The 21,099-nt window shown below is 33.5% G+C and overlaps 3 protein-coding genes and 1 long non-coding RNA gene across 7 annotated transcripts; 2 read left to right on the forward strand and 2 right to left on the reverse strand.

The window, feature by feature from the left end:
- The first annotated feature begins 1,726 nt into the window (after positions 1-1,726).
- LOC107431851 (uncharacterized) lies at positions 1,727-4,650 on the forward strand. Of its 3 annotated transcripts, none has more exons than XR_001582665.4 (5): positions 1,727-2,466; positions 2,944-3,120; positions 3,237-3,376; positions 3,549-3,631; positions 4,314-4,650. It is a non-coding gene; the product is annotated as an uncharacterized LOC107431851 (long non-coding RNA). The 3 variants fall into 3 exon arrangements; XR_003053302.3 differs by having other exon boundaries at positions 1,728-2,466; positions 2,944-3,116; XR_003053303.3 differs by lacking the exon at positions 1,727-2,466 and adding an exon at positions 2,597-2,804.
- A 4,402-nt stretch (positions 4,651-9,052) lies between these two features.
- On the reverse strand, positions 9,053-11,103 carry LOC107431840 (uncharacterized). The gene is made up of 3 exons (XM_016042846.4): positions 10,459-11,103; positions 9,605-9,676; positions 9,053-9,372 (listed from the first exon to the last, which is right to left on the reverse strand). Exons 1-3 carry the CDS (start codon positions 11,014-11,016, stop codon positions 9,370-9,372), a joined length of 633 nt encoding a protein of 210 aa, XP_015898332.2. The 5' UTR covers positions 11,017-11,103; the 3' UTR covers positions 9,053-9,369.
- Positions 11,104-15,214: 4,111 nt separating this feature from the next.
- LOC107431841 (ras-related protein RHN1) lies at positions 15,215-18,173 on the forward strand. 2 transcript variants are annotated; one of them, XM_016042847.4, is made up of 8 exons: positions 15,223-15,501; positions 16,040-16,117; positions 16,233-16,400; positions 16,482-16,530; positions 16,911-16,984; positions 17,086-17,179; positions 17,652-17,776; positions 17,968-18,173. In XM_016042847.4, exons 1-7 carry the CDS (start codon positions 15,463-15,465, stop codon positions 17,750-17,752), a joined length of 603 nt encoding a protein of 200 aa, XP_015898333.1. In that variant the 5' UTR covers positions 15,223-15,462; the 3' UTR covers positions 17,753-17,776; positions 17,968-18,173. The 2 variants fall into 2 exon arrangements, with proteins under 2 accessions (XP_060668685.1, XP_015898333.1); XM_060812702.1 differs by lacking the exon at positions 16,040-16,117 and having other exon boundaries at positions 15,215-15,501.
- On the reverse strand, positions 17,968-21,071 carry LOC107431868 (uncharacterized). Its single transcript, XM_016042890.4, has one exon. The coding sequence runs from the start codon at positions 20,761-20,763 to the stop codon at positions 19,825-19,827; it is 939 nt and encodes a 312-aa protein (XP_015898376.2). The 5' UTR covers positions 20,764-21,071; the 3' UTR covers positions 17,968-19,824.
- Positions 21,072-21,099: the final 28 nt, after the last annotated feature.

Raw genomic sequence — 21,099 nt, forward strand, 5'->3', positions numbered from 1 at the left:
TATTACTGACGTGTTAACTTCACTATTATCTGTCTGCTAATTAAACTCTCACACTTCACCGTTTCTGCCTAACCATTTGGAACCCAAGCTGCCTTTGTCGGTTCATAAATAGACTCTAAGCGTCTGGATGATTCTAAATGAAGGCAAGCTTGCTGTCGAAGAAACTTCCAGATTTCCTTTGCGGATATTTCTTACTGTCCTGGTTTTGTAGAATTACCTGCATTCCTTCTAGAATCCCAAACCCAGTGTTGATATCATCAAAAGTTCCTTCTTTCTATCTTGCCAGTTTTGGTGTTTGTGCTGTTCAAATTGTAATCTTAAATATCTATTCCAGTTCAAACTAAAGCTCAAATTACCAATTCTAATGGCATCTTATGGAGTATATGTAGGCAACACCAGGATTTTTTATATTATAATGAGCGGCCATCCTATTAAGTGGCATCATTAATAATGTATTTATTTGCATGCTTTTACTGCTTGGTTTATGCAGACAAGTTTCACTTTGAGCTATATGTCTCTCACAATAACTTCATGTAAGATTCTCTAATAAAAATTTTCAATCTTTCACACTTAACATGATAATGTTGCCAACATGTTAACCTCATAAGTATCTGCAGGAAATTGATAATAAAGCTCTGACTCCTAGTGCTGCTTACTTTGCAGTTTGGAAGGCAGAGGATATGGTTAGCACTTAGCAGTATGCTAGCAAAAGGCTTTATCTTAGGCAAAATTTCAATCAACAAAGCAAACAACTTTGATGACAGACACCAACTGTCTGCAAAATGTTGCCTTCTTTTTATTGAAGTAGGGAAAAAAAAAAAAAAATTCACTGAGAAAATAAGTGATGGTGCTTGAAGTGGATCAGAAATTTCTGGTTTTCAGAAAAGAAAAAAGGAAATGAAACAGCCTTTGCAGCCGCAGAGGATAAAATTTACTAGTGCAGGTTTTACCTTAATGAAGCATGTTCTATTTTTTAGAGGCTCTTGAGTTGTATGTGCTTTAAATAAGATTGTGAAACCAGCCAGAGAAGTTGGCCAGAAGATTGAGGAGAAAGCAGGAAAGTGATTGAATAGGCACAAAAAGAAGAAAAATGGTATAAAACTATGCTTAAGTTTATCTATCCGAGTCTGCACCAAGCGAGCATCAGCCATTCAAGGACGAACCTGCTCAAGGTTTGATGCTGTGATATGGACTTTGTAAAGTAAATACTTTTTAGCATTTGTATTCAGTTCTATTTTTATGACTAACTTTATTCTTTTAGCCTGAGAATGTTGAGTTTGGAACATGTATACTCAATTAGTTGGAGATGTTAGCAATTGATGTTTGGACCTTTTTTCCCTCTATATTTATATGCAACAATCAATAAACAAAACTTTTATGAGGAGACTGGTTTATTATTGCCGTTGTGTTTTTCATTGTGGCTTCACATCATTTGGCACTCATTATAGAAAGGAGTTTTTGAGGGCGATAAGTTATCTAGTTAGCATATGGTTTTATGCCCTGTGTACATATTTTTTTAAGCACTTAGAACATAATGCATGACTTTTTGCATTGACCAATCCCATATGAACTGGCCTCTATCACTCTTACTTGTAAGTAGTACAGACCTTTCATGTGTTGTATTTGATCTATTAAAAAGTGGTTAACTGAGAAAGTAAATCAAATCAGTAAGAATGAAATACAGATTTATCAAAAGATGCAGTGTGGAAGAAAAAGAAAAAGAAAAAAGAAATCCTTCACTCTTAGCTTTTCTAGTCAATTAAAATAGCAATAATAATAAAAGAAAAACTTGGGTACTATTATGTGTATTGCAAACACAACTTTGATCAGTAGTCTGATGAACTTTTGCTGTTTTGTTTGTGTTGTTCAATTTCGTTCCAGGTCATGTAGAAACCGTTATGGTCGGAGTACATTATTTTATGTACATCATTTTAAACAATCAATATGAATGCTCTAATTCCATGCTTTCCCTCCTGATTTTAGAAGCAGTTTTCAAAGTTATTTTGCAATTTCTAGGAATTTTTGGACCGTATAATGATTTTCAGAATCAGTAGATTAAATTATCTCATTCTCTCTAGGATTCTGAGCGCAGGATCTGTTTTTCTGGTGGTTCCCTCAAAATTCAAATTTCTTCTCCTCCAATGGTCCTTAAATCTGAAAATTTTCCTCCCTCAAACGCCTACATGTCTCTCTCTTCTCCCTATATATATTGTCTCCTTCAAAATTGTTTTTGTACCGGTTACTTCCTCTAATTCTCTCGTCGTCTCTGAAATTGAATGGTAGCCTAGCCCTGTCTTCACTATGCTCTGTAATTTTGTTTTGTGTTTTGGTGTTAAGAAAAATTTGTTCAGTAAGGAACTTTTTCAACTCACCCAATCGCCTAGCTTGTTGTGGATGTGAGGCTGTTAACGATCCGGATACCATGGAGAAGCTCAGCTTGCGCTTCGATACGATCTTTGATTAAGGGTTTGATTTCTGTTCCCATAAAATATATCCCTTTATCTTTCTTTTATTTATTTATATTTAATTTAGATCAATGCATAGTTCTATGAAATGGAATTCTTGTTAGGGCTAATTTCCAATTAGCGTTTCGGTTATATACTGCTCTCTACGTTTTGTTAGCTATAGTTAACGGTCATATTTTCTTTTTCTGTTTCCATTTATTTTTTTTAAATAAAAAAAAGAACGCTACGGTCATATTTTATATTCAAACCCATATTCATTGCCTTCGTTTTTTCAATTTAATCAGACCATCCCCGGTTTCTCTTGTCTCCATGGGTTCTAATTATCAGATGAAATTTTTGGTTTGTTTTCCTAAGAACCCACCACCAGTCTTATTTCTTTCACTCCTCTATTTTATGTATCATTATTTTTTTTCCCTCATTTTTGATGGGAGGAGATGGAATGTAATAAATAGCTGTTTTGGAAAATTTAATTTGGCAGGTATATCTGAATTTTGCAGACCCAAGCTACAGAAAAATCAGAGGGTCCAAAGATTTCAATCATCTTCTTTTCTCAAGGCAACTGCAACCACTTTCCAGCATATGAAGATCCATTCATGAAGAAGTATCTTCCCATACATCCATCTACACATGTTCTGTAGATGGAGTTCTGTGGTAGGTATGCCAAAATCCTTTGGAGAATGTGTTCTTGCTAGAAATAGATATATTCAAGGTTTTTTTTTTTGGTGCTTTGCTAGAATAAGCTTATTAATGTATCTGTTTCTGGGACTATAGATGAACGAGCAATCAACAACACTAAAGGGTTCCTTAATCAATGGCTGAGAAATGAGAACCATACACTTTTCCTTAATTCTGCAAAAGCTATTGGTTGTACAGTGGTTAATATTGGCACGCAGGACTTGGTTGAGGCAAGAGTAAGATAGTTTCTTTTTTTTTATTGTTAACGTTTGTAAATATGCTTATTTTTTAGCCACATCTTGTACTTGGATTGATTTCTCAAAATAATTAAGTGATTCAATTGGACTTATTCGTACCCTTCTTTTTGCACGTTATCTCCTTGAACAATTAATTATGTTGTTACTACAGCTTCTGGCTATCCGACACAACTTTTGGATGATCTCCATCTGAACCGTACTCTGCAACTTGTGAAACTGGTGGATGACAGCAAGGTTATTGAACTTTTCCTTCCATTTTTTTCTTTTTTTGGTGAATGGTTTCCCTACTATGTTTGATGATTCAAGGATGATGTATGATTTCTCTTTACCATTCTTATTCATTTAGATGCGTATAATTCATTTGCTCAAGCTATGATGTATGTGTATAATTTAATTTAGGATGTGGAGGAACTCAAGCGTTTACCTCCAGAAAAGGTTTTGTTGAAATGGATGAATTTTCATGCTTAAAAAGAGGCTGAGGTGTGCGAAACGAGTCACAAACATCTCTTGTGATGTGAAGAGAATGTTCTGTATTATCGTTATTATGAAGCAGGAACTTCTTTAATCTACTAGTGGAAATTTACACTTTATAGGTTGTCTTGGCTTGTTAGGAATACCTATTTTACATCAAATTTGCACTTAATATAATATATATATATATATATACACTTTTACATAAATTGCAGTTATATGATGGGGATCAGGTAATTTTTTGGTCTAGTTTGTCCGACTTTTCCCTTCCTTCACAAACGTACTTTAGCGAACACATTTCTTAAAAATGATATACATTAACGATTATCCTACAATATAATACAATAAAACTGTGAATTCTTAGTCCTAAACTTGACCCTTCTGTTATTGTTTCTGCTTTCCGTTTGCTTTTTCATGTTGCTAATTCATTTCATGTACTTAATAGGATGAAGCAAACTTTAAAGGAGGGCTCTGAGTTTGGCTAATGCTTGTGCTGCAATCTGTACAACTCATATCTAACCAACTTTAATTGTTCAAGAACTCATGTCCAAGTCCTAAACCAAATGGAATCTCTTTGTTGTCCTTTCTTCTGTTATGTTTATTGAAACATAACGTATAATCAACTGTAATTAGTAGGATAATTGTAAATAATCAAAGATGAAGACTTTTTGGGTTTGGGAGGAAGAGACTGCTGGGATATCCAGGTCTCTTCTCTCTCTACTGTGGGTGTGGTGTGGTGTGTACCCCCCCTCTCTCTTTCACTTGCTTTCTTTTCGGGCTCTTATTTCTCTCTATTTTTCTGTCCCTGCATTCTCTTTTTCCTTCTTGTTACTTTTTTCCCTCTCGACTTTCTCTTTATTTTCTGTCATTCTTCTATCTTTCTGCTTTCTCTTTTTATCTCTATTTTACTTTCCCTCTTTAATTTCTCTTTTTCCTACTTTTCTCTGTTTATTATACTTTTTTTGTTTAGTTTTTCCTCCATACTTTCTTATGATTTTTATCTTTTCATTTTTTATTTCATTTCTTTTCTACTTTCTCAAAATAATTTCTTTTATACTTTCTAGTTGTAATTCTTATTGGCCTTATTGTTATGTTGTAAAATGGGTTATTCCATAGACCATCAATGTTATATATTGTAAAATTTCATTTATGTCCTTGAAATTAATAAAATAAAATAAAGGAAAAAAGGCTATACTATTTACTCTAATCAACTATACTTTTTAATTTTTTTTTCTTTTTTTAAAATTATTCCTTTTAATATTAGCTGTACTTTTTTTTTATTTTCGGTCTTAAAAATAACTATACTTTTTTTTTCTTTTCAGAAAAACATGATTATACTTTTTATTAATATAATACCAACAAAAAAAAAATGGAAACTGGTTTTTCTTAATGGAAAAGTAAAACTGAAAATGATTTTAAATTGTATTAATCTAATACACCATTCTATTTACAGTTTAAATCAATTAATCAACTATACTTTTTTTATTTTCGTCTAAAACAAAACTATACTTTTATTATTTTTAGAAAAAAAGGGTACCTATACTTTTTTTTTTTTTTTAAAGGCAACTGAATATTTTATGTAAAGGAAAAAACAGAAAATGATCTTAAAATAGAACAAAGACTACGTACAAAAGTATAATATATATTTTAAAATAAAAAGGCGACTGAAGTATTTTTCTAAATTAAAAGGTATTGCTAAATTAAAAACAAGAATGTATAATTAATATATATAAATATAATATATTTATATACATATATATATTTTAAAAGTAATTACATTATTTATATTTTCCAGTAATTAAATTATTATTATTTTTATATAAAAAAAAGCAGTAACTACATCACTTTTATTCTTAATAAATGACAAGTATTTACAAAAATTCTATTACAAATTTAAAATTATAAAGAAAACAAAATTTACATTAAATAGACTAAATTAAGAACATAAAAGGACATGAATTTGGAATTTTAGAAGATTTGATATTGATGGTCTCTTGAATACACTATTTTGCCCCTTTGACAATCGGGTCAAAGCGGGGACAACTAGAATTTTGCAAAGAGAAATTAGCAAGAGATGTAGTAGAGAAAATGTAAAGGTAAAAGAGTTGAAAGAAAGTGGGAGGGGGGAGAAATTAAGCAAAAGAAGAGAGAGGATAGAGGAAAGTGAGAAAGCCAAATTAGGGAGACAAAGTAGGGAGTGAACATAGAGAAGCTGGGGATAGAGAAGTAGAAGAAAATAGAGATGAAATTGGTAGCGGTGAGAAGATGAAGAGGATGTTTTGGGGGGGGGGGGGGGGGGGGGGAGAGGAGAGAATGTTAGAAGGAGGTGAGGAGGAGCAGGACAAGTGGAGAGAAAAATGGGGGGAACTGGGAGATAGAGTAGAGAGATAGGGGGGAGGTTTTTGTTTTTTTCTCTCTTTTTTTTTTTTTTTTTTGGTGACAAAAAGTTCATGTAATATTTATGTTTGACAATATATAATTTTCTTTCCATTTCAATTGGGTTTTAATTTATTTTATTTCATTTCATTTTCAACAAATAATAGTTTGAAAAATACATTCTTTTACATTATATCTTAACAAACTAATTGAACATATTTTATTTCATTTCACTTTCAACAAATAATAGTTTGAAAAATGCATTCTTTTACATTATATCTTAACAAACTAATTGAACATACTCAAGTGAAATTCATCACTAATTAAACTAGTGTGATGGTCTGCCCAATAGATATTTCTACTTTCATAAGTATGTCATCCATTATCTAATGTTGTATAAAAAATGATTAAAACAGACAAATATCTTCGACTTGAACTAAAATGAAATTCTATTTATATCATATATATTGACTATGTGTGTTAATACTTTTATAAATCTCTATTAATCTATATCTTAGATTATCTCTGTTAATTTATCTTTTAAATCCATTCATTATCTAAGAGTTACAATTTTTCTTCAAATTAGTTTAGAAATACACTTGTATAATAAATTTTTTATCTTAATTAAAATGACTCAATTAGTAAGTCACTCACATTTAAAGTTGGGAAGATTATAAATTCAAGCCATGAGGGTGCCCTATCCACACTTACTTTGGTAAACTAAAACAATTTTGACTCCCAATTCCCCATTTACTTGTATTACTCTTGAATGTATTATTGAAAATCATCAACACAGAGTTAAAATGAAGAAGTAATGCAGTAGTAGTTCTATTACTCTTGAATGTATTATTGAAAACCAAACATGCTTAAACAAATAGAATTAATTGGCTTTGTTTGGATAGTGTTGGAAACCAAAACCAAAAATAAAAAAGTAACAAAAAGCAACGATAAACTTTCAAATTTTTTTGCACAATAAATTAGGACAATCACATGGAATGGAACATTCCACAATAATAAAGCTTAAGAAAAATAAAAATTAAATTTCCTTTACTTGTACTTGTACCACTTGAGACCTATATCCCACAATAAAGAATTTATAGGCTACATGTTAAATCTTGCCACGTCAACTTTAATCCAAGTAGTGACCAAAATTTTGTATCAGTTGCTTTTGTTTGCCATCAGGGATGCAGCTTATACACTTCGAAATCTTCTCTTTTTTTTTTTTTTTTTTTTTTTTTTTTTTTTGGGGGGGGGGGGGGGGGTTGGTCTGTGAACTCTGTCTTAAAACTATAAAAAATGGGTCTTCAAATAATTAAATAACTAACAAACAAAGACAATATATCAGAACATCAAGAATGACATAAATGAGAAACAAAGACTATCCGTACATCTAGTATGAAATAATACATATGCATACATATAAAATTATACCAATAACATCCTTACTTGTCAACCCAAGCAATGCGAAAGGAGGGAATAAACCAATAAACCATTTTGCAAGCTTAACAAATATCTCTCAGCTTTCTTGGTTTGGAATTCAATTTTATTACCTACAGTGACTATATGATTGAAGCTGTACTAACTGTTAAGCTTGAGAATCTCTCCTTGATCCAAGAAAAGTTTGAATTGATTTGGGATGTTAACAAAGAGATGTAGAAGCTCTCTAGCATCCTCTCAACCATCTGTGCTGTGCTTGAAGATGCAGAGAGGCAGATAAGAGACAGGGCAATGGAGAATTGGCTGCAAAAGCTTAAAGATGTTGCAGATGAGTTGGATGTCATTTTGGATGAGTGTTCAATGGAGGCATCGTCACTGGAGTACAAAAGCAAACAGGTTAAAGCTTCTTTCTCATCCAGTTTGGACCCAAAAAAATACTCCGTTCCTCATTTGTTTGAGCTTCTTCCTCATTTAATAATTATAGTCACACTGCCGTTTATTTTCTGAATAAACCGATTTCAACACACTTACGTGCTCCCTATATGTTCAAAACAATATTAAATCTAAAGAAAAAGAAATGAAATACCTAATTTGAACTTCAAAGGTACCCGACTGATGCACTCTACTTTCATACAGAAAAGTGAAATTGGACAAGCGTTAATATGCGTCGGTTAAGTTTATCGTTAACCCAAATTTTATGTTTATTATTATTATAAAAAATAATAAAAATAAAAATAAAAATAAAAATAAAAATAAAAAATAAAAAAACCTTGCACTTCACCCAGTGTGGGATTTTATCAAGTACATGCCCCGTGTGTAAAAGTACAGATCAAGTGAACGGGATGGCTGTACAATGTTTTCCCATGCATTTAATACCCAAATTAATTTTCATGAAACTCACAATTAAGATAGAGATGGAAGACAAACCACCACTTGAGCTACCGCGTTTATATATCAACAATATAAATAACCAAAAACCAGTTGACCAGCCTAGATACAAAATTTACAAACCCCCTTTGCTTGTGCACTAATCTGTTTGATTCCCACACAAAAGCACATGGAAAAGAGAACTTCTAAAAAGGAAAACTGGGGATCAAATCTCTTATTGGATGAGTGAGTTTTCATGATTTGACACAGTTTGCACCAACTAATATTCCATATTTACCATAAAACATACTTGTTATCATCACAAGAAATATTACAAAGGGAATAAGTTTTTATGAAATTTCTTCATCAACCAAATTTTAAATCCCGACGTCGGTAAACATATGCATTAGGGATCACTCTGTACCACCGAATTGATATTTTACCTATGCTTCTCAATAGTTCAAAATCTTGAATTACTAGTTATTGAATAAAACGAAAAGGATGTAAGACTTCTAAGTTCAATAGTTCAGGAATGAAGATAATGTAAATGGTTCATTTGTTCATATCTAGGACTTCCAAGAATTTGATCAATATACACATCGACCATTTCTAATTAAAATATCCATCTAACCTCTTAAATGTACCCCAAAAAAAAAAAAAAAAAAATCTACAGGGGATTAGATTATGTAATAAAATACAAGGTAAATCCTCCTTAACTTGTATGCTGCAACCATAACACCATTCACCTCTAGCACCTAACTATTTAATCCGCATCCATCTTGTTATTTCGTAGTTCTGAACGAGTATAATTTTTTCCAGCATCACTGTAAAATTTTAAAAACAATTAGAAGAATAGCAAATAAATAATCAAATTAAGGCAGTTCATTAAGTTGATCATGCGAGCGAAAACTAAGAGAATAGTAAAGGCAACTAAATTTGTCGAAAAGGCAATAGTTTGTGAGCAAAATATACTCAGCTGCCGAGGAAAGGCAGAGCACGAAGCTAAAGCAATCACCAAATAGCAGATTAACCATGGCGAGTTAAAAATATACTCACCTCAGGGTAGCAATCTTGACGGACAACAGTCTGGTCGTTTGTATTTACATACACCTCACAAGAGACTTTTGCCTGGTCAAACATTGTATAAACACAATTTAAGCATCTTATCTAACATCAATAATAGGGCCCAAAAATAAGTGAAATAGAGGCACCACAAAAAGCCAAGAACAACACTCTTATGCATGCATCTGACAACAAATTTGGTTAAGAAACAATACCACAAGACCAGATTTGATGCATGCACCATATATAACCTGATGACGACAACTGAAGGCATCTCGCAAACCCATTTCACTAAACACTGTATAAAACTAACACTTTTTCTTAACAAGGTTAATCTGAAGCATAGATACACTGAACTATTTGCTGTAAAGAATTCAAAGCACAGTTACATCTCAACCACGTTCATCATCTAATTGATTTAACCTTAAAACTAACTACTACAGGGTATAAAAGCTTCCGCCTTTACAATGGTAAAGGTGAAATTCATAGCAAAATGCATTCAACATCTATGCCAACTTAAATTTATTTGGAAAAAGAACTTCAGCCAAGGCCGAAAAGCTAAGGATAAAGCTTCAATTTCAGATACAAAACAGATTCAATAAATACTGTGCATCTCATATAAGCATGGAAATGAGAAACCAAAAACCCCTCCACAGTTCACACTACAAAAATTACAGCTCATAAATTTCTAAACCTTTCATTTTTTTATGAGTGGATTATGTGTTATACTTGCACAATGTATACATACAAAATACACTCTTGACAATTTACAAACCAAATTGTATCATTCACTAAAACAATAAATTCGAAAAAAATAAAATCTTTACCAATGGGGCATAAATCTGTACCTTAAGAGGAATTTTGAAGAAAAAGAGCCCTAGGTTTCCGACCACCTCCGTATCGGTATCGAAGGGAATTATGCCCTTTGCCAAATCCGCGAGCAAGTAAAAAACATCGTGGATGACCTCCAATCCATCGAGGTTGAGAGTGGCGTTCACGTACGACGAGCCTCTGGCCCTAACGCGACCTCCACCGGAGCTCACAAACCCTAGCTCTCTCCCTCTGTACCCCACCGAGACCACGAGGGAATCGTAGTCCAGGGAGTAGAAATCCCTATTGCGGACCTTTACGAGCAAAGAAAACGATACGTCGAGGGTGAGTTTGGGGAACGAGTTGACTCGGACGTGGTTGAGTTGGAGTCGGGCGAGTTGGAGAAACGGATCGGAGGGATAGAGGCAGTAGACGGCTGCGCAGAGGAGCAGAACCGCAGTGGGGATGAGACATAATCGGAGACGGCGCCTTCGGCGGTAGGAAGCAGGTTGGTAGAGTGGCAATACGATGACGTTTTGGTGGGTCGGATGGGATGGAATTGGAGCGTAAAAGACGGGCTCGTCTTTGGAGGCCATGTTTGCCGGGATGTGTAAACCAAGAATCGTGCGGATTTTCAGTCACCATGAAAATTTTAGAGGCTCCAAACGCGTTCGTTGTTACCTAATGGCTAAGAATCGTACGATCAGCATGGTCAAACGTAGAATTTTTTTTTGCTACGTGGTAAGATCTGAGTGGTTTTCCTCACCTCCTTGTGATGTGATGGAACTCATTTTGAACAAATTTTTAAAATTAAACAAGCATTTAAAAAATCATAAATTTGTACGATGATGAAATAAACAAATTGCTTTCTCTTCTCTCTTTATTTTTTATTCTTATTTTTATGTTCTAACAACAAACAAGTAAAAAACAAAATTCGGAATTTATTGATTAATTTGGCAATTTATTTTCCAAAATAATTAAAAAATAACAGTGAAAAGACTACCAAATTTACTTGTTATTTTCTTTTTATACTTGATTTTTAATAATTGTGAAGTTGAATTAAACAAACAATAATGATGTACTTCAAATTTTATTTTTTTTCAGTATAAGTTGGTTTTTATTTTAAAAAAAAAAGAGTGAAAAATATAAGCTAAGTTCTCATCTCAATTTTCATCAAAATATATATATATATATATATATTTGTGTGTGTGTGTGTGTAAATTTTAGTATTGAAAAACTAGCCTCCGGACTTTGTGGTTTGGTTAAGCTTGTTTGCACCCTAAGAGAAAGGGAACTGTTGCAAGTTTTATGATGTTCAAAATCATTGCGTAACATGCGTAACTTTTACCATATTCAATCTCTCTGGCTAAAATATTTGACATAATTTGTATAAAATACAATGGAATATTAATTATATGCTTGTATGGTATCTTACTAGCTGGATTTACACTTGCAGTGAGCTGATGTGTAATAACTTTTCATTCTCTTTATTGATTAGACAATTACATGATTATTATGTGGATATGCTTAGCTAATCAAATACGTCAGCTGAACTTATATATTTATTTTTTTGGGTGTAAGATGCACTAATCTTCTAGTATAAGAGATAAGCTGATTTCTTAAAGCCAAATTACGGCTACATGATTATTACGTGGATATGATTAACTAATCAAATACATTAGCTGAACTTATATATGTATATTTTTGGGTATAGGATGCACTAATCTTCTATTATAAGAGATAAGACGATTTCTTAAAGCCAAATTAAAAAAAAAAAAAAAAAAAAAAAAAAAAAAAAGGTGAACTTAATGGATTCCAGCACATCCAAATGAATGAAATGACACTTTGCCCGAAATACAGAAGTATTATATTTTTACGTTACCATCATAAAAAAGTATATATATTTATATTGGAATGTCACTGTTGCTGGTGGCCATATAATCACCTTATACATTTGTCAATTATTCTAGAATCACAAAAATATTGTTATTTCATATTAAAATGAGGAAAATCATAGGCCTTTTAAAGTTCATAGATTATCTATATTCCACTCTATGGTCCAAAAAGGAAAATAAAATTAATGAACAAGTGAATAATAGACTTATAATTTCGCTCACCAACAAGATCTCTAGATGATACCGAAGATCGATTGCAGCGTAGTAGCTTAGAGATTATATATACATGTAAGTTTCTGATTTAGAGTTCAATTCATAAGTATTTTTTCTTTGGTTATGTAAGTTACAGGCTTCGAACGTTGCCTTTTAATTGATGCAAAATAGAGAAAACTTATATTTAGTTTGGACCATAAAGGATTGACTAGAGAAGAGATATACACATATTTGTGGTTTTACAAAATATAACAAGTATATATACATATATATATATATATATATATAACAGCATCACACAAACAAAACGGAAAAAGGAATACATGGCTATTTGCTATATATACCTATTTCTTTATAGCCCCGAGCTTAAAAAGCCAGGACAGTGGAATTTATGATCCATGGGCACTATTTTTCTCCGGGACATGAATGGTTCTTTGTTCAAGTAGACTCAACCGACTTGGGGAAGAGAGAAGCCACAGAGTTATTGGCAGGCATGGACTTTGAACGCTTCAACCAAGTTGTTGACTTTGATCGATGAAACCGGCACCGGAACGACCCTTGGTGTGTTGTTGGCGAGCAAAGGCATTGACCTTTCGGCGAAGAAGAAGTTGTTGATGGTTCAGGTCCATTAACACTCTTTGGGGATGTAGCTACGGTGATGCTGCTACCATGGGAGGTCATTATGTCTTTTGCAAGAAAGAAACCCAAAATGGGCAAAGCCTCACCAAAATATACATATAAAGACAATACCAAAAAAGATTTTTTATATCCACATGAGAGTGTGAGGTCAGAATAAGGTAATCCAATCAAGTGGTCGCCTTTTGATTTCCTCCTTTTTCTTTTTTTGTTTTTTGGGTAATACCTTTTGATTCCTATTTGTTTGTTCGTAGTGTAACTGACCATATGAATCTCTTCCTTTCTTTCTGTATGTCCCATTTTGAAACGGGCAAAAGAGGAGGACTTTGGACTGATTAGGTTCCCATTTTCCAATGTGGGATGTCTGTCATATTGTCCAATAGTATGATATAAGACCGACTGAGTAAATAAGAGTCTGCATGCGACAAATATTCCTAGACTTTTTCTTTTTACTTTTTTATTTATTTATTGGTAAATTGACGAAATTCCAAGACTTATTTATTGAGAGGCAAGGGGAAAATAATAATATCTGCTATTGAGTGGGCTACAACTATAGCTGAGGAGTTTGGTTGGATAAATGTGGACTGGCTTTGTGATACAAAGTCGGTGGTTAACCAGCTAAATGATTCTTCAAAACCTTGTGAATGGGAGTCATGGGAATTAATTAGCTTACTCAAAGCTAAACTGAAAAGAAATAAATGGAAAGTTTGTCGGACATCAAGGCAAGCAAATAAGGGTGCTGATCTTGCAAATTTTTACTTTGTTCTACTGTTTGTTAATCTTCGCTCTTGTCCTGTCAATATTTTAGCCTAAATCTTGTCAGAAAAAACTGGAGCTTGTATTTCGGGGTAATCTGTTTTCTGGATTCCCCTTCTTTTTGTGCTTAATGCAGGTTTATTTGCCAAAAAAAAAAAAAAAAAAAAGAAAAAGGGATAATAATATCTATATACATATAATTCGATGCAATAATTAAGCGTGGAAATCCGCTTTAAGATTCTATATGTATTAGAGTAGTTTACGTATCTAAATAAATAAATATATATATATATATATATCCATTTGGGTGACGTCAGATTCCACCTTAATGTGGATGTGTCACCACGCCAATCATAAGAATGTTTTAGCAGGATGTAATTTCAATTCAATTGGTGAAATAATATGGAAAGCCATATATTTATATGGGAGTCTCTTTATTTATTTATTTTTTTAAGGTTTTCACCAATATTTTTTACTGTTTCAATGTTTTCGTACATTATCCCTACATTATTGAATTAGCATAAACTTGGATAGGAAATTAAGGAAATGTTTTCGCAACAACTTTGATTATCTAAATGTTTTTGCATTTCATTCATGTGGGAAATTAAGGAAAGGTTTTTTTTTTTTTTTTTTTTTTGGTTCCCGTAAAATTTAATTGAAACAAATATAATGGGTGATGCCTATGATGATGATGGGTGAAAGACATGAATAAGCCCGAAGAAGGAAGAACTTGATGGTTGAGGCCCATTATGACACAGTGATGATTCGAACCCATGGGAAGCCCATTATTTCGTACCAAGGGCCGAAACGACATATCCTAATTGCCAATGAATAAATAAATAAATAAATGCATTTTTAAATAAGGAAGATCGATAATAAAGTTGACTATTCCAGGTAATCGTAATTTAAACTATTCCGGATAGTGTAAATGATGTTATTAAAAATTCGAGAGGTATTTTTATTTTATTTCAAATATCAAAAGGTATAAATGAAATATTTCTTTTATATATAGCTTCAGATATATTTTTACTACTATTTTACTATTTTTATTTTCAAATTAAAAATACGAACTTAACTATTTGGTGTCTGTAGATGCTCTTAAAAGCATATCGTGCATATATATCCTTAGAATTGTTAATGAAGTTTATTATTATTATTATTATTACCTATAACCTGCAGTTGGGTTTTTAACTTTATTTTTTATGATGGGAAATGGAAGCCTTTTTCTTATTGGAAGGTATATATCCTGCTTCTCATTCATTCTCTATTGGAATAGGAGTGGAATGCGAGATGAACAAAACAGACAAAGAAGCAACTTACCAGTCAACAACCAAACTACCAGTCTCGTTCAATCCCATGTTACAATTGCAAGCGCATTGTTTTACTTCTTCCAAGTTCTTATCCGTTGAAAACCTATAAGCTTCTTCTCCGTTCCGTGATAACATCAAACATTGCCCTGGCAGTATAAACTCCATTCTGCTTAGATTTTCATCGGTAAATTCTTTATCTGTCCTCGAGAATTTTCAAGAAGAACAATCAACCATGGCGAGATCAGGCAACAAGAACATACAAGCCAAGCTGGTGGGTATGTCTTCCTTGTTTCGTTGATTCACTTTTAAATCTAAAATTGGAATTTTGTAATTTTCCATATACACATGATTTGTCTAGTTTATTGATCAAATCATAAATACATGTTATAAACCTTTAGTAGAATATGCATGATCTTCTGTTGGTTGATTATATATATATATATATATATAATACTTTTATTTTATTTTTTGTTCTTTGGTAATATTTGTTGCTTGATTGTTGCTCTGTTTATAAAACTATTTCTTTAGCATCTGAACCATAGTATAACTCCTATAATAGAAATCGTTTCTGCATACTCGTTCGAAGGTTGGTCTTTTAACTCTTCGATGATTTTGGCAAAGTGGGTTTGATCCTAATTCATGCACTAAAATGAATCGCTAATCAAATTTTATTGTTTCCTTAATTTTATGCAAAATCTAGCCCCCTGTTTGAGTCCAAAATTGGAATTATTCAAACTCTGCTCTTTAGTATTGATATGTACATACTGTTACCAAAAATGGTTAATTGACAATACTAAGCTTTTTCATAGGTACTTCTCGGGGATATGGGAACCGGGAAAACAAGTCTAGTATTGAGATTTGTCAAAGGCCAATTTTTCGAGTACCAGGTTGATCAGTTTCATTATATATCTTTCTTAATTTTCCATGCTTTCTTAATCACTCTCTGTTGCACTAGCTCATATATTAAGCAAATAAAGGTCGCTAACACAAATAGCAATGTAGGAATCAACAATTGGAGCAGCATTCTTTACTCAAGTTTTGTCGCTAAATGAAGCAACTATAAAGTTTGATATATGGGACACGGCGGGTCAGGAGAGGTACCATAGTCTGGCTCCAATGTACTATCGCGGTGCTGCTGCAGCGGTTGTAGTGTATGATATCACAAGCATGGTAATGAACCATAGAGCTCCTACTTATTGTTGATTTGTCACTGCTTCTTCTCCAGTTTTATGATGTTTGGTTTGGTTTCAGGAGTCATTTATCAGAGCCAAAAAATGGGTCCTAGAATTGCAAAGACAGGGTAATTAACTGATGCTCTTGATTATAAGATTGAATCTGTTAAAAGAAGCTGTAGCTAAATTTACTGTATAGTTCAAGGTTTTATTGGGCATCATTTATCATTTAAGATTTGCAAGAAGTTTCTATTTTCGCATTTGGCTTCGTGATATTTTCTTGAAGGTACATTTGCACTATTGCGCAAGGTTGTCGCGTTTGACAAAATTACTGAAAACCCAAAACTTTCATCAAATTTTCAAGTCATGTCTTAAGTGTTTTTTTTTTTTTTTTAATGAATCGGACAATTCTAGTTAAATATTAAAATTTTGTGACTTGAGGTTCATTGTTCAATTAAAATTAGAGCTTATTCAAAATATTGTCTGATTTCATACCGTGCTGCATCAGGAAATCCAAATTTGATCATGTTCTTGGCGGCCAACAAGGCCGACTTGGAAGAGAAGAGAAAAGTGGGAGTTGAGGTATAAATTTATTTCGCTGATCATCTGGAGCTTTGCAACTTGATTTCTCTTTGTTTTTGCTAGTGCAGCAAACTGTATAAACGTTAAAACAATTGTCACAGGAAGGTGAGCAATATGCCAAAGAAAACGGATTGTTTTTTATTGAAACGTCTGCAAAATCTGCACAGAATGTCAACGAGCTCTTTTATGAAATAGGTAATTTAAATTATCCCCTTCTTTAATTATGCAAAGACATTCTATCATATTCAGCCAAAAGCCATGTCTCACATCTAATCCAAATACAATATAATGTCCTATTGTAACTTATGGTCCAATATACTAAAGCAGGAATACGAGACAAAGAGACAATATCTTTTTCATGAATTTACAGTTGGGAAATTTGCCAATTTGTTTTTTGTCCACATACTATTCATTGACTATTTTGGTCTTTGATTCACATAGGATACTTAAAAAGTTCAGTTTCTGAAAAAAAAAAAAAGAAAAAAAAAAAAGAAAAATCCCTCTAGAAATCTATAAATTGGGTTACACTTACAGCTTTCTGGAGTATAAGATAACTTTGTATGGCATCTAAATATGGTGAGACAAGTTGAAAATTATGTCAATTTTTGAGATTTTCCCAGATTTTATTCCCTTCCATGCTTATTGCATCAAACATGTCTTTTTGCAGCGAAGAGATTGGCCAAAGCTAGCCCTTCGCGTCAAACAGGAATGAAATTACATAGGAGGTCACAAGAAAGTAGAAGAGGAATATTTTGTTGCTCTGTTTGATGTGCTTGCCTTTGCTACTGGATGGTATGTAGTTTTCTTCCCCTATTGCAAGAGATATTTCATTTGTATGTCTTGGATATTTTTACTAAAATGGATTTCCATCGTTCACAAATAGCACTCTATGGTTCAGATGGTTAGCTTAGCTAGCTAGCAAAAATACTAAAAATTTATTCTTTTATTTATTTATTTTTTCTTTGGCCTCCCCTTTTCTACAGGCTTACCTCACTCGAAAGAGATGGAAACTTTCTGTGGCGCCTAATCAAAGATGAAGAGTCTTCATCTTCATTGAAGACACATTAACATTGCTGCGCGCACATGTTGTATGTTTTATATGTTTTTATGTTCAATGCAAAAAAAAGTGGTCATGGACTTCAAAAAAACTAACAATTTCAAAGCCTGGATCATTATTTGATTGTGTTTATTTGCAATGTCCTAAATAAGCAGAGTAATCAGAGGATTGGAGATTAAAGATTAAAACTGCAAATCGGGGAATTTATACCTAAAAACACAAATTTTCTAATAAGCAATTTTTTTCTTTTCATGGTTTGTGGGAGATAAATTCGTCCGAGACACCTTGGACATGCATTCCTTCCTAATTATGTGATCTGTCAAGCCAATGGATAGATTGTTAGACTGTTTGTAGCCAAATACCCGAAAGAGACAGAATTAATTAGGATGTGGGGATATAGATAGTGTTCTTTTTTTTTTCTTTTTTTTCTTTTTTTTTAATTTGTCAGATTGTTTGTTGAAATTTGTCTACTAGGAAAGAGAGCATGAACAAGATAACCAGAGTGGAAAACTATATTACTGATCGATACATGTGGGTACACAGTGATGCCATTTGCTGCAGTCTGTGTATTAATTTTTGGCAGTAAAAACTGCAGCCACAGCATTTCAAACACAATAATAGCCATTGTCATAATCTGAGAAATACTAATTTTTTTTTTATTTCTCTTAATATTTTATACTCCTACTTTTATTTATTTTGCTGCGAACCATAAAGTAGTGTACTATCAAATCAAACCACCCCCCCCCCCCAAAAACCCAAAAAAAAAAAAAAAAGGGAAAAACGGAAGCTCAATTATTGTCTGAAGTCAAAAATATTCTATTTTTTGAAAGGGCCAACCAAAAGTCAGAGAGAGTCTACGAAATTTTCTCCAAATAATGAGTCTGATGAGAGACCTTTATCCAGCTTTATGGGCTCTTCCCGTCAGCATAATTTTGTTATCCATTTCTCAAGTCAAATTACCAATGGAGTTCATAAATAAATACACAAAGGCATGTTTACCAAAAAAAAAAAAAAAAAAAGACAAAAGATACAACAATACATATTTTTTGGAGCAAAAAATAAAGAAAATTTTCACGTTGGTGGTGCCTCATTTCTTAACTCATGGCATTTTGGAAAATTTATCAAAACTTGTATCTATTAAATTCAGTCGGTGCAGAAACTGAAGCTTCTTGCCCTATTGGAGATCCTGAAAAAACATGAGGACTCGTCCTTATCAGAGTGGACAGAGACCTCGCAAGTGACAGTTTTTTGTTTATTTTTTTTCAGCTTCAATGCATCGAGAATAGTACTCGAGGCTCCTCAAAAACAGAGATTTTTTTTTTTCCTTTTATTTTATTTTATTTCATTTTTTTAATTTTTTGTTTCTTTGTTTACCCTTTAGTCTTTCTTCCATAGTTCACATGCATTCTCACAATTCCAAAACAAAAACAAAGGTAGGTTTGTACACTACCGCTAGATAGAAACGCGACTACTTTCCAAAAACGATAACACAAACCAAATGAAAACAAAAAACAAAAAACCAATGCTGCAAGGTATAGGGGGGAAAAAACCAAGTGAGAGAAGTTTAGGTGGCATGGGCGTGGCTTGGATGGACGAGCCATAGCCACGCATGCAGTGAAAGGTTCTTTGTGGTTCTGTCTTTCGCAGCTACTTTTACCATCCCCATTACTATATTCACAGGAAAGATAAAACCCCCCTAAACCAAATTAGCTAAAAAGGAAAAATAATAATAATAATAATAATAATAAACAAAAATCCTCATAGTGATTATGGAATGGATGAGTCACCATGAAGGAGAAGTACAAGGAGAACCTGACGATGAGGATGAGAGACCATTGTTAGTATTTGATTCACTACCTGAAGTGGCTAGAGATCTGGCATTTCTTAAAGAGATTGAACTAGCCTCTGCTGGGAGCTTCTTCATGGGAGTCAATGGAGGTGTTAATGGACTTGAGGGACTAGATGGGGATGGTTGGGAAACTTCATCTTCTCCTGAAGAAGAACCCGCCATTTCTAATCTCGAAGGCGATGAATCCGGAGTCTCAAATGGGGTATTCACTCCACTGAATCTGGTTCCATCATTGTCATAAATGGGATTGGAAATGTACACAAAATGCTCTCCAACACCACCACCACCACAACTTTTCTCATTGCGAGTAATATTGCTACCACCACCAGCTTCTTCTTTCTCATCGCGAGTAATATTACTACCACCATCAGCTTCTTCTTTCTCTTCTCCAGTTACCTGTGGGGAAGCTGCAAAGGAAATGGATGGTGATGGAGTCGATACAATCCCGATTCTGCAGGGGATTAAGTTTGGTTCTTGTTTTGGAATGTCAATAACCTGATCCAGCTGACAATGTTGCTTCTTCGTTTCCACGCTGTCTTCTTTGCATGAAATTGCAGGGAAGAGGAAGCTCCTTGGAGCACGAAGAACCCCCTGAGAGTAGAAACTACTGAGAGGCTGACCCGCAGACTGATCTTGAGGCTGTGTTGGGTAAGAAGGAGAGCTGGTGTTAATGGCGGTCTCGGTGGCTGAAGGAGCATCTGGAGTGGCTGGGTTGTTGGTGTTGGAGGTGGTGGTGATTCTGTGCTCACGCCTTCGGAGTAAAAGAGAGCAGTAGAGCTCAGCTAGAAGGACTAGGATTAGACCTAAAACCATGGCAAGACTCACCACCATAACCAATGTGGCACCCATTATCACCTTTGATGTGCCCTTCATGGTGATCTCTGTGACACTCGGTCTCTGTTTCTTGTCTGTTTGTTTAGCTATAACAGTGGAGCTGGTAAAAGGAGAATAGTAATTTATGAGGAGAAGATATAGGAGGTTTCTTTTTGGCGGGAAAACAGTACTTCACCTTTGACAAGGAAAGGAGATAGAGAAGAGAATCTTGAAGGGGGAGGAAAAGGTCTGGGGAATGTAAAGGCTCTTGTTAGTGAGCTGGAGGGGGATCTTCTGACATTTCGAGGTCATATTGGTCATTGTCATTTGGAAATAACAGTATACCGTATGCTATTACATCCTACTATCATTAAGAAATTTGTAGTACAAAATTCA

Source organism: Ziziphus jujuba, chromosome 11 (assembly GCF_031755915.1).
Source record: "Ziziphus jujuba cultivar Dongzao chromosome 11, ASM3175591v1".
Taxonomy (NCBI): domain Eukaryota; kingdom Viridiplantae; phylum Streptophyta; class Magnoliopsida; order Rosales; family Rhamnaceae; genus Ziziphus; species Ziziphus jujuba.